Source organism: Conger conger, chromosome 12 (assembly GCF_963514075.1).
Source record: "Conger conger chromosome 12, fConCon1.1, whole genome shotgun sequence".
Lineage (NCBI taxonomy): Eukaryota > Metazoa > Chordata > Actinopteri > Anguilliformes > Congridae > Conger > Conger conger.
This window is the reverse complement of record NC_083771.1, coordinates 33,597,393-33,613,495: the sequence shown is the minus strand read 5'-3', so window position 1 is coordinate 33,613,495 and position 16,103 is coordinate 33,597,393. Positions and strand designations below refer to the sequence as shown.

At 44.5% G+C, this 16,103-nt stretch overlaps 1 protein-coding gene across 3 annotated transcripts in view; it reads right to left on the bottom strand.

Moving 5' to 3' along the window:
- LOC133141731 (PH and SEC7 domain-containing protein 3-like) overlaps window positions 1–16,103 on the bottom strand; it is a 108,865-nt gene that overhangs the window by 19,313 nt on the left and 73,449 nt on the right. For all 3 annotated transcript variants that reach the window (XM_061262406.1, XM_061262407.1, XM_061262408.1), the window contains 2 exons: window positions 6,731–6,924; window positions 3,003–3,073 (listed from right to left, as the gene is read on the bottom strand). In XM_061262406.1, the coding sequence (XP_061118390.1) occupies window positions 3,003–3,073; window positions 6,731–6,924 (265 nt within the window). The remainder of the gene's footprint in view (window positions 1–3,002; window positions 3,074–6,730; window positions 6,925–16,103) is intronic.

Below are 16,103 nucleotides of genomic sequence, written 5' to 3'. Positions count from 1 at the left end.
TGACAGATGAACGTGGATTTATTTTGCACGTTTTGTTACACTCATTTAGCACTGCTGCCAAGAGGAGCATTTTGGCACGACAGCTGACGTTCCAACTGGATAACAAGCCTGAGAGTGTGCTTCTCTGTGGGCACACAACCGTGAGCTCATGGCATACCGAGTGTGCCACCGAGCAAGACAGCCTGTCATGTTGTCTGTGAAAGGGTCCTGAGCCTCACCAATGCTACAGGAACCGCTCCTCACTGCGGCTACAGGAACCGCTCCTCAGTGCGGCTACAGGAACCGCTCCTCACTGCGGCTACAGGAACCGCTCATCACTGCAACTACAGGAACCGATCCTCACTGCGGCTACAGGAACCGCTAATCACTGCGGCTACAGGAACCGCTCCTCACTGCGGCTACAGGAACCGCTAATCACTACGACTACAGAAACCGCTCCTCACTGCGGCTACAGGAACCGCTCATCACTACGGCTACAGGAACCGCTCCTCACTGCGGCTACAGGAACCGCTCATCACTACGGCTACAGGAACCGCTCCTCACTGCGGCTACAGGAACCGCTCCACACTGCGGCTACAGGAACCGCTCATCAGTGTGGCTAGGAAGACGAAATGAGCGACACACTAGCCACATTTAGTAGGCTGGTGGTTGGGGTTAGATCACAAGCCTTGGCCAGGGTATGAAAACAGGCCCGAGACGCTCTCGAACGCTTCTCCTCATCTACCCTTTATATACGGCTCTGCTGCGTCTGCACTGAGAATTCACGGGAGATGCCCAGACTTTTAATAAGGCTAGCCCAGCAGGGTACAGGAGGGAATCGCATCTGAGATCTTAGGCAGAGCCTTCCCTCTCTTTCCTAAAAACTAAATGTTTTTTCAATCTGCAGTTAAAACTGCATTTAAGAAGCTTGTCACAAATTAAATGATTTTAAAATAAATAAAACAAGTTTGCATAATCTTCTCTTAAAATACAGCTTTCCCCACTGTGATGGATTCTATAGGGACTCCTATGAATAATGCACCAGTGGTGTATGTGGGGCATGCTTGTTGAATGCCGCAATAAAAAGCAGTAGAGTATTTCAAAATTATTTTGTAAATCACACGAAGGCGTTTGTGTGCTTGTTATGAGCTGAAGACCCACAGAGCTAAATGTGACCTGTTCAACCACACTGCCCCTCTACCACCTGCATATGTTATGAATAGGATACAATATCACTGCTGCAGTGTGTGTGAAATCAAAGTACTCCGCTCTGGTGATAACTACCATTCAGCACTAAAGTAAGCCACGTCCTTTGTTTGGTTTCCTAGCAGCATAATGTATCCTTGTTAAATGTAGACGCCATTGCAGAATAGAAGCATTTCAATAAAATATTTATTCACAATTGCAGGAAAGATAACACTTAAGCAATTAAAAGTACAGAAATTGGATTATATAACGGCAATTAATTTCAAGGATATTTAGATCTGTCAGAAAACATTTTACAGAGAGGCAATAACGTATATGGCGTTGTTGAATAGCTTTTTTTTGACAGCTGTTTGTTAGCTTTACTTTTTTAATTTAATTTTTATTTCACAAAATATCAATGCACAATTACAGCCTGGAGGGGGTCAGAGTATTGCCCACCCCTACTCTTCCGTTATCATGAGTGCCACCACTGGCTGTGAGCCCCAGTCACTCAGTTACAAGGAACCACAGAGGAAGTGCTGACCTCCAAGCAACCATTTTAAACACAGGACACATCTTTCACTTTAACATGTGTCATGCCATGGGTGAGCAAAAATAATTAAAATGCTGTTCAGAATGATGTTCAGCAACACAACTTATTTATGCTGCGATAAAAAGCATAAAATACACATTTATGTGCATTAATCATTAGATATTTCATGTGTTACAATGCTCAAATCTTTCTGTGAAAATTGCCTACTTCAAAATCCAAGCTGTCAGCAACCAACCACCAACATTCTTTTATCTGCACATTTATTCGGGTAACAACTGACAGATTTGTCTTAAAAGCCTTTATCTCCTACATATTACTATTAAAAAGAGAGGTCACATTGAAAAATTTCACCATGTGGATAAAGAAAAGGAAATGCATTACAGAGAGCTCTGTCTTTGAAATAAATCCTTGACGGCACTTTGTTCTTTTGGAGCAAGATACAAAACCTGTGGAAGTAAAAGGCGCAGAGCCCTTTTCCAATACACCGCATTAATCCTACAGATAGTCGGAGAGCTGCACTATGAATGAGAACTATTCATTCCCATTCACTTACGAACTGTGCTCAACTCAACCTGTGGGGCTCTGTTGTGTACGTGTGGGTTTGTGTACATGACAGAGGGAGAGAGAATGACATACGGAGGGAGGGAGAGAAAGAGAAAGCGCTTGAAAGGTATCGAGGGGAGAAAGCGACGGCAGCCAGGTTCAGCTGCTGGAGGCAGAATGTCCCGGAAGCTCAGAAGGGCTGTGTCCACAGGCACAGTTTTCAATTCCACGAGATGCTATCGCTCAGATGAGTTCTTTTGAATACTGCCATTAAATAGAGTATTCTTGTGTATTTTCAGTGGGGAATAGACCTGCTGCAGTCCGTCCTTCAGTTTCAAGAACATTTAGGCATGCAGTACAATCCTTTTCTTGTGCTGAATATTAATATTTTTGCTCTCAGCAGATTTGCAGTTGCAAATTTGTATGAAATGTGCCCGGTAAATAAAGCCTGATTGATTGATTGACACAAGGAAAACAGGGGATATGGCACAAGCATAAAACAGTAAAAAGAAAAAATGAACATAAATGTATACATATAATATACAGAGGCAAGACAAAACAATAAGCCTAATGATTTACATTTGCACACACACACACGCACGTTTTACATGTGGTAATGCAAACGTTTCTACTAAAACATGCATTTGTCACAAGTCAATATTTACTCTGATAACAAGCAAAATAAATATGGACATATGTTACAGCTGTTGTTGCTAGGTTTCTTAGTTCTGAACGCTCTTACCTTCTGCAGGTAGAGAATCATCCCTTTGAGAACAGCATAAAAGGTTTTCCATCCTCTCTTTCCTCTTGGTGCTGGGGGAAAAAAAAAAACAGCCGTTTTAATTTCAAACAATGCATCAGACGTGTTTAGACAGAAAACATGAAAGATGGGGAGACCACAAGAGGCACCATATCACTGCGCATACAGGTGTGAGACGTGGCCCTAAGAGTACCCCCAATAGGGTGCAGTGGATTCACCCCTCCAGGGAAACAGGGGAACAGGTGATTGAGGTTGGCCAGGGTCTCTTGTGCTACTGCAGTAGCTCCTCCCAGTGAAGTGCTAGGACAGGCTGCGGTACATGCCACTCTCAGTGAGAGATATGCCCCTCCCCTAAAGCTAGGTCTGTCCTGTAGAGCAGTGTGGTCAGCAGGGTGTGAAATATGCATCAACTCCAGGGGGAGGACACAAGAGGATGCCTCTAGATTATGGTTTGAGATGGCAAAATAAAATGGAGGGTGGGAAAAAAGAGACAACCTATTAATTACATGGCAAAAAGCGACAAAGTACATCGCTATTGGCTGTTATTGGTTCATGGATTAAAAGCCATTGACATAATGACAAACTTATTTTGCTTCAGTCTCGCCATTTAACATGCAGTTTTACCGAAACAATGTTGGTGATATAACTGCAACAACACTTCTAGATCAAATTAATACTAATAGTAGTAAACAATATATGGAAATATTACTTTGGACTCCCCCATCTTAGGATTTGAGGAGCCATTCCCAGTATGAGATAAGCCATTTCAACAATAAGATGCACAGTGTGGGTGGACCGTGATTTGGCTACTTTGACTCGACGGAAAACTGCGGAAGTCGTGCTGCAAGATGCACTGCGACACAAAGCGGGCAGGAGACGTGCTCATCTCGGACGTAGCTCCGGAGTGCTCCTCTCACCTTTCCCACATCTCCTGCCCCTCACCTCCAGATCGCGGCGCACAGACCTGGGTGTGCCGGATCAGGAATCTGAAATCCATACCAGGAAAGACAGATTCTCCTTTTCTCAGAAGGCCTGCCCCGTAAATCGTGCCGATGGCAACCTCCTGGAAGCTGACCAGCATACTAAATTCCTGCCGTGTGCTCTGCAGTCCCTGTAATGAGCCCCGCTCTCACCCCGCTGCCTCTCTTAAACCACAGCGCACGCACAGGTGCAAAACTGTGTCACAGCAAGGTCTGAGACTCTGAGGCGTGAACCATGACCTGCAGGAAGTCTGTGGTCTAACAGGAACTGTATTTCACTACTTTTCTTTAACGACTTCTCATACGTTGCAGATGTCCCCACTGACTAAGAGCATTAGGTAATGAACCTGAAACAGCAATGAATCTTATTGATACTCGCAGTGCGATGAAAAGTGGCTCCCAAACCTCTCCTTGAGTAACCCTGGCCAGATCCAGGTAGCTGATGCGTTCCACCTCAAATACCTGGATCCAGCTGAGAGTGCCTGGGGAGAGCTTTGGGAACCACTGATTTAAGTGCATTATGTTCCAGCACCAGCACCCTTCCATATTTTACAATAGCAGTAATAGTAATGAAATTATTAACTGGCCACCAGGCTGCCACCCCACTCAAGGACTTACAACTCCGGATGCTTCATACCAGTACCACCTGTCCTCAACTTATAAAATTGCCTGAAAATGAACGTGACCATGTCCTGTCTCGATAAGCCCACTTGATGGCTCTTTATTGAGCAATTGGCATCCAAGTGTCAGTCATTCTGTTTCTGAATAGTGTCAGAGGACAGCAACACATTCACACCTGCGTACCAGTCCCTAATTTATACTGGCTGGCCGGGGGATTTTTAGGAAAAGTCACGGAAGGACAAGAGTATTGTATCTTCAGCATTGGAGTCATTTAAAAAAAACATTTTTGGCATTGTCTCATTTCTAGTATTAAGTACAATTTGATTGAGCGCATAGAATAAATTAGGAGGTATATAGCCATGGATCTACTGCGCTACTCAACCCTGCATGGTTCTATGGTACACTCAGGCACCTTCATTTAGCACAGAGCGTGTGTAATTGTGCGTAGCCATTTTATCAACTCGCTGAAGCCACAGAATGTCAAAAAGGGAAGTCATGTCTGGACTCGATCAGTCTCCAACAGTGATTGTGAGTGATTGCAAATGAGCATCTGTACAAACATTACTGTGCACTGTTTCAATGTGAAGCACGCCATTTACAACACAGTCTATTCTACAGTAGGTATGACGCCTATTCAATTTGATAGCTACATGCTATAACAGAAATTTATGGCATTTTTTTCCTGTGCATAGGCTGAGATATTAGTATAGGGCACAGAGATGTGTACACCTTTTTGGTCATTTAGCACTGCACAATTTATCTTCATCCTATACAATTGTTTTTCAGCGACTATAAGCACAGCAGGCCAAAACGAGTCAGCAGGTTTCCTGGTAATTCTGGAGATTGTTAGCTCACACAGAGATAAATGGATGTGAAACGGGAGAGAGGGCTGCCAGTTCCAATCCATTCATGTCCTTCACATCCAGCAGGGCTACCTCTGCAGCGTTCTGTTTGAGTTGACACGGTCATTATTTTAATGACCTGATCCTTTGCTTTTCCAGCAAACCCTTTTCACCTTTTCAAAGTCACCATTTCTTAGGACAATAGAGAGGCTTATTACCTGTGCTACTGCTATCCAGAACACTGCGGTAGATGTAGATTTGCTTTAGAAAAAAGCACGGGGGACGGGGACGGGGGGGGGGAGGAAGGGGGCGGAGGAGTATGAATAATTTCCCAAGCAATCCCAAGCAGAAAATGTCAGTTTTTCCAATTTACAGTGAAAATGACAACCGATATATGGTTCTAGTTCCTATGTGCTTGTTTGTGGCCATTACTGTGTGCTTAAATGTGCCACCATTTTGAATAATGAGTCATATGCACTGGACTCTGACATGCCTGTGCATGTTTATTACCAAGAGAGAACATGATTAAGACACACATACTGCAAAATGTCACATATCAGATGGGGGAAACTGTCAGACAGCCAGGGTTGTTTTTTTAACGTTGTGTTGTGGTGTGTTATTGGTGGAAACAACACTGTCATGGTAACTGCTTTACCAACCTTGGCTTTGTGCTAACAAAGACAGCAGGCATCAGTGAATGAAATTAAATTACTACTATAAAAACTATATGATCCAGTATGATCTCAAAATGTATAACCTATAGAAAGAGGAAATATCTTCCCACCACCAAGTCATGCCTCCTGAAACCTATTTGAGATACAGGACTCAGGACGGGTTATTCAATTCTCTTCGACAGGGCAATCTCACACTGCTTACAGATAAATTCAAGAATACTGAATCAAAACCAAGAGCACAATCACTAAGATGACAGGACCTGACATCGATAGTTATTTATACAAATCAAATGATTATATACCTTCTCCAGCAAATGTGAAATATACCTCACGAAAAACATTTCAAGCAAAAGATCACTTAGCGCATTGCTGCATTAGAGCCCACAAGGAAAACATCTTAATTTACTTAAGTTAATTTGGTATCATTATAGCTGGGATCGATTTCAGCATATTGAGTTCACTGCATGTCACATTGGTTGGCGCTCGCTGTGATGCGGTGAATGACAGTTTATACGTGCAGGGTCCCTCGGGCAGGGGGGAAAGAGAGGGGGCCGGTCGGGTTTCATAATGTACCACCCCGGCGGGTCGCTTACTCTTCTTGCCGTCCATGTCGGCGTGTATTTTGCGGGCGAGGAAGCCGCCCTTGTACACGGCGGCGTTGGGGTCGTGGGAGATGTCCAGGAAGGGGTTGCTGCCGCTGCCGATTCTGCTGATGACCTTGGTGTGCGCATTATCGGTCTTGTTATCCGCCAGCTCAGACAGGGACTTCTGCAGCTCCTCGCCATCGCTGCAACACACACACACACGGAGAAAAGCATGAGAAACGCTGGGTTCATTTTACCCTCTTGGAAATGAAACGGCTGGAGCGTCTCACACCCCTTGCTGCGTTTATCGCTGCTGAGGACAGCAAACAATTTCCTGCACCTGGAAATAAAGGAAATGATTACTGGAGAGGGGAATGCACAGAGCACTGGAGCAGGAGGCCCTTGTATCAAGTTTGAGGAAATAAAATAGCTTGAGAGGAGTGGAGAGGAGATGGGACAGTTACAAAGTGCGACACTGCTTGAGTGCAAAGTGACCGTCATATAGCTTCCACTCTCCTCATACAAAAAGATGGACAAAATGTGTCATTTCACAACAAAATTTACAGCCACCTGATAACTGACCCAATCTTTGAGAAACTCTCACAACAAAATGGCTCTTTTAGCAGTTTTAGCGTAGCATCTGCAGTCATGCCTCTCCTAAGGCTTACATCCACCTCCAAGTCACTTTGTAAACAGCGGTTCAGGAAACTTTTTCAACTGCTTGCAAACTGCCACAGGCACAGGTAAATGGACTCAGTAGAAAATAAATTACCTACATTTCTTGTTTTAGCTGCCCTTAAGTATTGGAAAGAGACAGCAGGTCTAAAGCACATCGTTAATGTAGAGTTTACGGTGTGTAGTGTTTCATACAGCCCTTTCTGGCAGGGCAGCCGAGCTCTACCAAAACGGCCCATTATGGGAATGAGCACAGGCGTGAGAGATGGAGTCAGACCCGTCCCACAGCATGGGAGGAACTGTCTGCCATGGCCGTGCTCTGGTCCATCTATGCACTGACCCAGTTAAAGGGTCAAAGGTCAGGGAAGGGAAGAGGCTATGTCAGTTTGCGGCACGGATGTAACTCTCACCGCGTTATTCCCTCCGATATCCCAGACCACCGAGGGGGAAAACCAGCCCTGGTGCTCCAGTCACAAAAGAAGAAAAATAAAACTCTTAAAACTCCCAGTTAACACGCTGGGGCAGCCAATCGGCGACGGGAAGGTGTCAGCGCTCGCCACACGCACACACGCACTCGCGCACACGGGCACGCGCACACACGCACACGCACACACGCGTTCCCAGCACCCCACAGCCGCGTTTCCGCTGCTCGACCCGGGCATTAGCGTTCACTGCAAACAGCTGCGGTCCTCATTACAGGGATGCGTGCCTGCAGTTCGCGTGGTGCCAGTGAGACCATATGGGACCTTTCATGAGGAATTCATCAGCTTCTCTGTGCCTTGGAGCTCATTCGCTCCTCCTGCGCTCGCTCTCGGTGAGAAATCGCTGGACGGTCGGCGGCATAAATCACCCGCTGAAAGGGCGGAGGGAGCCGGGCGGTGCAGCGCGGCGTTTTAGCAGGACAGGAAGTGAGCGAGTGCGGTCTGCGCCTCTCTGGGTGATGTAGTGCTGGGCGAGAGTGCGAGCGGCAGGCGGGACCAGGTTTTTTTACGATGCCGGAACGTTCTCTCCGTGCCTGCGCGGCTAGCGCAGTAAGGCCCGGTGCAGAATGCTTAAGTGCTGCTGCCGCCTCACACAGACCTGCTGCACGCATCTCAGCTCTGCCCTCACCGGCAGCTCCCAGCGCTGGATTCTGCCATCAGCCGGTCACCTTGACTTCCAAAGAAAACTATTTTTTGTTTCTTTTTGTTTCTTCCCACAAATAAAGTTCCGAGAACTCTCAACTCGAACAGGACACACTCTTAATGAAGCATAAATACACATATTTCCTCAACTTATGTACAGTTACAATAAAAAACAAATATGACTAACAGAAATGTTATCCTGAATAAATGCAGTTCTCTTTTGTCTTTCGATCCCGTTCCTCAGAGTGGGTCTAAAACCAGTGATGTTTGATGTAGTACGCAGTGATACACGTGAGGGATGAGAATAGGAAATTGAGTTGATGGTAGCATGTGGGGGCATGTGTGCCTGTTGGCTTAACACCTTAAGGTGTAAGATCACAAATATGTGATCAGAATGTTCTTAACTGAATGTTCAAATGCTGATGTAACAATCACTGCTGGTAACCAAAAGCAAATAAGTTCTAGAACACTGACTTAGAATTAAAAACAAATAAATATGAAATATAATTCCCAAATACCTACTCTTGAAAAGGTTAACAGCTTGGGACACTTAAATCAGGAGCATGGGCCCCGGGAGGATGGGGGCCCTATTAGGGACTGGAGACAGCTGGCTCTCAAAATGCAATTCTGGCCAGGAGCCAACACACTGTCAAATTCACCCTTACACTGCCCTCACAATGGATTTTACACACACCGATGACAAAGTACAACATGCAACACAAGAGCCATGGAGAAAAGCACATAATCGAGCTTTGTACAATGGCCTTCCATCACTGCTACTGGGGATGAACTACAAAATGTGAAATAAAAACCAACAATCACAACAACAACTGCAGTAACAACAGTAGCAACCACAGCATCAACAACAGCACAAACAGCAACAACAAAAAACCCAACTTGCAACCGCTTTTAAGTCAATATATATACAAAAGCTAGCAGGATATCACATTTAGTCGCACACCATGCTAATTCAAAACAAAATGAGCCGTATGAAAAAATAAAAACAATAGCTAGCACGGCCTGTACTGGCCCGTTTGACGGCTCTGTGGCCCCACTCTTTTCTGTCAGGTGCAAAGAGGCAGATCTCACAGCACTGTCAGGGCTGTCAGAAATGCACCAGCGCAGTGTCTTACACCCTGTCAGGACCCACTCTGATGCCCGGGGCTCATGATATTTCAGGCCCCATGTCTGTGGTTGGGCTGTGTGGCTAATCTCATCGACACGGCCGAGATGTAAAAAGGCGAGGTTTCCTTCCCCAGAATTCAGCGGCGTAATACTTTACAAATAAGCGTAGCATTGCTATTAGCGGCAAATGTCAGACCAGCAGATGTTCAAATGAAGGACATGCTGCCAGCCGTTCACATAGACAGGATTTTAACAGGGGTAAACTGAGGTGAAACGCAACCAGCAGAGATCTGAACCCAGTGGACACACACACAATACATGAACTTATATTTGATTGTGGTTCCAGCCACCTTTAGGGTCTGCTAAATGCATAAAATGCTAATGGCAATGAAAAATATGAACGTGTGCATCTTATGTCATCTTATGTACAAAATGCCCGCCCGCCTGTACGATCCCCAGCTCTTCCACCGAGACAGCCTAGACCTGAGAAAACCTGGGGAGAGGAGAGCGAGGCCGTATGACGGAGGAGAGCTCGGCAGGTTAACGCCAAATCCATTCAATACGGCGACTTCTCACAAATGAACACATTAGAGAATACAATCAATGTCTTCATTACAAAGAGAAACTATATACTGCTGGGCATACAACAAAAGGGTGCTCCAAATCCCACATTACTGAATATTCATTTGTGAAGACTAAAAAACCTTGAGACTGAAAGAGAGTGAGCAAGAGAAAGAAGCTGAAAAGCAATTTAAAATTCAAAAAGACCAGCTTATCATAAACAGCCTGGAACAGCCGCTCAATTCCCAGCCCAATGAGAGGGGCTGGAAACACACTAACCTGCAGGAAATCTGGGTATGGCTCCACCAAGTTCAAGGTGAAGCAGGGAGAATTTTGAAGGAAAATCTATTTGGTGATTGGTTCCTTGTTACATTGAATCGGGACACCAACGCAGGAGCTGGAAATTGCTAGAATGTTCTGGATGTGAAAGTACAAAAGATCTTCATAACTTCTTTGGAGCCACGGATGGAAACTAAAGGAAAAGGTGAGCCCGTGGGACTGTTCCAGTGGGTTGGTCAGTTTGAGCCAGGACTGTGCCACTCTCTGAATACAGTGACTTAGCAGTGACTGAGCTTTAATGGAAAACCAAAGCTTCCTTTCTTAGAAAGCTATGGTCACCAGCTGTGACCGGAGGGTAAAGGTGCCCAGGACTGAGTTCTCCTGACCTCGGAAACGGCATTCTGCAGATGCTCTTATTTAGAGCGATGTACAGTTCATTAGACTAAGCAGGAGACAATCCTCACCTGGAGCAATGCAGGGTTTAGGGCCTTGCTCAAGGGCCCAAGGGCTGTGCGGATCTTATTATGGCTACACCGAACTACCGACCCTTGCGGATCCCAGTAATGTACCTTAACCACTACGCTACAGGCCGCTTAGGGGATCCGCACGTTGTTAAACTGCTTTAATTCTGCCAAACAGCTATTTGTTCACCACTAGGGAGAGGTTTTACTTAATGTTTGATTTTCCTCAGTTTAGTGTTTCCTTTCCTTTTATCCATAAACAATTTATTTTTTATAAATTGTTATAAATGAAATTATTTCTGAATTTTAAGCACTATTGCATGTGAAGTATGAAAGTATGGGAAAATTATCCTTACAGCTCAGTTACTTACTGCCGTGAGCTCCATACACAGGGAGTTGATGTGGCCATTTTCATGGATCCACATTAAAAACCCAAATACAGACCTGCAAATCACCAGTGCACGGGCACTTCTTATGCAGGCATATGTTGGTAAGCTGTATTTGCAAACATGAAAGTCCTGACACCATCTGTCCCCATTGCTCGTAAAATAAAAAATCCCTTAATGAATTGCTTATCGTAAAATAAGCGCATGTAAAATAAGCCAAGTAACGTGATGGCAATCAGAAAGCACATTAATCTGTCCAAAGGCTGCAGGTAACCATTAAAGGCATAATTTACAGGAGCAGTAGAAAAATGAAAACATTGCATTATCACGGTTCTGTGGCGTAAAGCACCTGAAGCTTGGGCCCTGTAACCAGAGTAGTGGAGTTTGAACATCTTGAACACAGAGGGAGCGTGTTGATGAAACTCCCCATGACTTCCCTACATCCACTCTGCACGGCGGGAGGCTGACGCAGGAGGGTGATACAGGCCCACGGTGCAGTTTTCTCAGGCATAAACACGGATAAGTGCTGGTTGATGTGACAGTGAACCGAGCCAACAGCTGTCAGAACAGCCCCCTCTTCCCCCACACCGGACTTAATAACTGTAACCCAACCACAAAAATAACAATATAATACGTATACATATTTATTTGTTCACGGTAAATGGAAAGCAATTATATTGTCAGGCTTGTCAACGCAAAGACAACAGGGCTATTTATACGCCGTTTTCTGTCGATTGCGACGCTGGTTTTCCATCGTCATTCCTGTGTGTGTTTAATTGGAAATTTGAGACCGAATCATTGCTCCCTCCCACCCGTTTTCCATTACTGCCTTATGAAGGAGACGGACTTGGGGAGCAATGCAGAAGCGAGTTTAGCCTCTGCAGCAGTAATTAGCGAGTTAGCCTGTACTCACTGATGCTCCTATTGTATGCTGCAAAAAATTCATTCTTCTTCTCGTCAACTGCTCTCCAATAATGAATACATACATGTTGGAAGACGTTATACAATTTTTGCCTTGATATAATTGAGTCCCATTATACACAGCCAACAGTGGTCACCCTAACCTAGCTACAGTTATAGATTCACCAGCAATATGAGCACACAGCATAAGCCTCTTGTCACACCCAACAGCAGATTACATTGATGGACTGGTGACAAACTGAGCTCAAGGTCTATTACAATTGCCAATCCTCCCAGGGGGGAACTTTCACACAGCACATTATACCATAAACTTGCATAGGCAATTTCAGCTATGCACATAGCTGGGAGCACACCTGTCACTGTATCCTTGGCAGGGATGGATTCTTTTGAATGGGTTAACAAGAAAGCATAAAGAAAACTGGCAAAACAAACTTTTTAACAAACACAGTGTGTGACAAAGGATGACAAGTATGTGGTGGAGAAGTTTCAATGCTTTGAATGACAAAATGTCTTGCTCACAGAGTGCCATCAGTGCTTCAACAGAGAAAATGGGACAATTAGAAAAAGTAAAATTGAATTTTGGTACTGCTGAGGCAGCGTCTTCGTATGGCAGCACCGGATCTGTGCTCAATCAGGCAAAAACCTGGACAGAAACAAACAAGGAGCTCAGAATCCAGCATTACCGTGACAGATGCCCTACGCTGCCAAATCCAAATGACTGAGCACACAATGCAAACTAGTTAAGCAAAGGCATTTTAATATCTGCTGCTTCATGTGTCTGGTTTAAATAGCGAATACAAATTGGTCATTAAAAACAGATTTTACTAGAAATATCAAAGGTAATTTCTCAAAAACGAGACAGGACATGAAACCATTTCCAAACGCTGTTCATTGATTTTGAATCATGTGGACCAAAAGTAATTATCAAATATAATAATTTCAGTGGTCAACCAAAATTTTAAGCGAAAGAATTCTGCGGTCTACTGACTAACTGGTCAATTTCATTTTTCGAGCAATTCCTTTGCAACCAAAAGCATATGTATAAATAAGGCACGTGAAGTATTCCTGAGTGAGAGATGGAGGATGATGGCAGGCACCGTGACAGTCAGGGCAGGGTGTTCGTGCAGCGCTTTCTGTTCCTACTCTATGCCAGCGCACTCTTTCAACTCAAACACAACACTAACTTTAATCAAGTCTACATACAGAACCCCCCCGCGCGAGGTAAATTCAGCCTACTCCACTGCACCCCACAAGGACAAGCACTTGACACGTCTGTAGCGACTGCTCAAATTACAGCTCCATAACTGAGATTATTGTAGATGATTCTGCCGATTAAAGCTGATTAATCCCAGTCTTTCGCCGGACTACACATTTTAAAGGCAATGTGAAATTACCTGCTGATTAGATGTCAAGCCTAATAAGACAGGCCCATCAAGTATTGAGTATATGAAGATTAATGAAAACCCAGCGCACCTCTTGGGAAGAGGAAGGGATAACTAATCCACCTCTCGGGGCCTCCGGCGCAATTTCTGCCTCGATTGTTTTGCTTTTTCATTCAGTATGGAAATTGGCGGACATTTTGACACGCGTCTCCCGTGCGAGTACTCAAAGCAGTGTGTTTGAGCTCAGGCATCACGATCAGTGGGCTGTTACTTTGGAGGTAAATGAAGGTTCTTCTTTCTAAGGGTCTTCTCTTCCCTTCTCTCCTTGAGGGGGATCTCAAAGCAGCACACTCATCTCATACGACATGTTTTTCCACTGCCTTCCAAAACTTCAGTAGTCAAGCAAAAACAGTATTTATTGAAAAGAAAGAAAAGAAAAAAAAGAAAAAAAACATCCATTTTGTCAGGCAAAATGGTGTGCGTCTCCTTGAAGGGCCTTTAAACCTGCAGTCCAGCAGCTCCTGAGGACTCAGACCGTGCATTTCTCAGCAGTAATGAGTGAGACACACCGGGCTTTGCTGCATTGGCGGGAGAGAGTGGCTCTATTCAGACTGCTCTCTGTGCATTCTCTTTTATACGCATTCCAAGCAGCTGCATATCCCACCAGGCTAAGTGAGTTATATTTCTCAGGCGTGACATTCTTTTATTATTCCAATGGGCAAAATAAAATAAAAAAATCTACGTCCAAAATTACTACAAAAATGTAACGGTGACAAAAACACAAGGAAGAAAAAGCAGTGTGCATCGGCAGCCATTTTGATGGCAGGATAGCGGAGAATTATCCATGATGGCTCTTTGTGAGAGTAGTTAGTATTCCTGTCACATTCCTGACACGGCACGACAGATCCTCGCCAGTGTGAAGGAAAGACGACCAACGTGTTCCAAAGAACAATTGAAAACGAATGTGTCCTATCCCTTCCAAAGTTACTGAAATCAAATTTCCTTGTCTTGTTTTTTTTAAATTCAGCTGCAGGATACCTATGCTGTGCTAAACACGTCGTCAACATTAAGACGACGTTCGGGTCTCAAATTGTCTGTGTGGCGCACGATATGGATATCAGTACCGCAAGCTTTGATGTGTCCCAGTCAAGCAACAACCGGAGCCGGGGATCTCTGGGGATCTCGATGTCGAGACAATGCGTGTCAACAATAATAATAATGGTTTTATTTTTTATTTAATGTCTGAAATGAAATCACGCCTGTTGAACAATTTCAGGAAATACATCAGCGTGTATGTGATGTATTTAGCACCCCCAGGTCGAACACCCTTGGGGTCTAGTTCAAGCCTGCGGCACCGATGGGAACGCCTTCAGGAGCGAAACGGACCAGCCGCACGGGGCAGCGGGCTGCTGACATCTCCGTTTGGCCCTGCAGGGGCCAGTGGTGAAGTGCCATTGGGCCGTAATGTCACAGACTGCCCACAGCACAATGGGACCGCCCCTCTCCCTATAATGGCTATCCACAGGCAGACTGTCACTCTAATGCGATGCTTTTCTGATGCTAATTACAGTTCATGCCTAAGCTGTCACCTATCCAATTATTCAGCACTGGAAAGCACACACATACGCACGCATGCAGACACACGCTCCACTAATCTGTGATTTTAAATAAGCATGTTGCTACTTCTGAATCTATTATGCAGTTGCATTATACAACCCCTTTTTACAGAGATCTTTTTCATATTCTTTAAGAAAAACAACCTGTTTAACCTTTGTTTAAGAAGGAGAGGGGGGTGGGATCTTTCACATTTTTTATTCCCACCACACATGGAATGGAAAATTGCTAAAGAAAATGACGGATATGCATAATATGAATAGGACGAATAGAAAATGATTCTGGTCAAAGTCATCCCCCAATATCATCACTGTCAAATTTGTAGTTATGAAAGATGTTAATATTACATGACTCACTCAAACAATGTAAAACGCTTGACATTCATTGGATTTGAATAATATGCGGCTTTGGCTATTCTCTAAATAAATATATTCACATGGACACAGCCTTCTACACCCCCCAGTTTTGATTGCTGTAAATTATGATATTCATTTTTTGAGGGAGCTGGCTCAATCATAACACTGTAATTGGTATTCTTCTTACGAGAGGATTCCAATGATGCAAATCTTTGGCTGTGCATTTGATTTCTGAGACCAGAGAGAAGGAAGGCTGGCGTAAATTATGCAAAAGTGTGTTTCTCTGGGAGGACACAACTCCACTGACTTAACGTGAGCAGACAACAAAATTAAAACTGTGCCCCTCCGTTCCCACCGTTCCGTTGGTGCAAAAATAATGTAATCACGATCTAATTGGAACCGTATTTCTCTGCGCCATTTAACTAGTTGATATGTTCGGGGTGCGCTCACAATCCATCTGCCACCAAGCAGATAATTAACTCCAGCGGCCATTGGCAG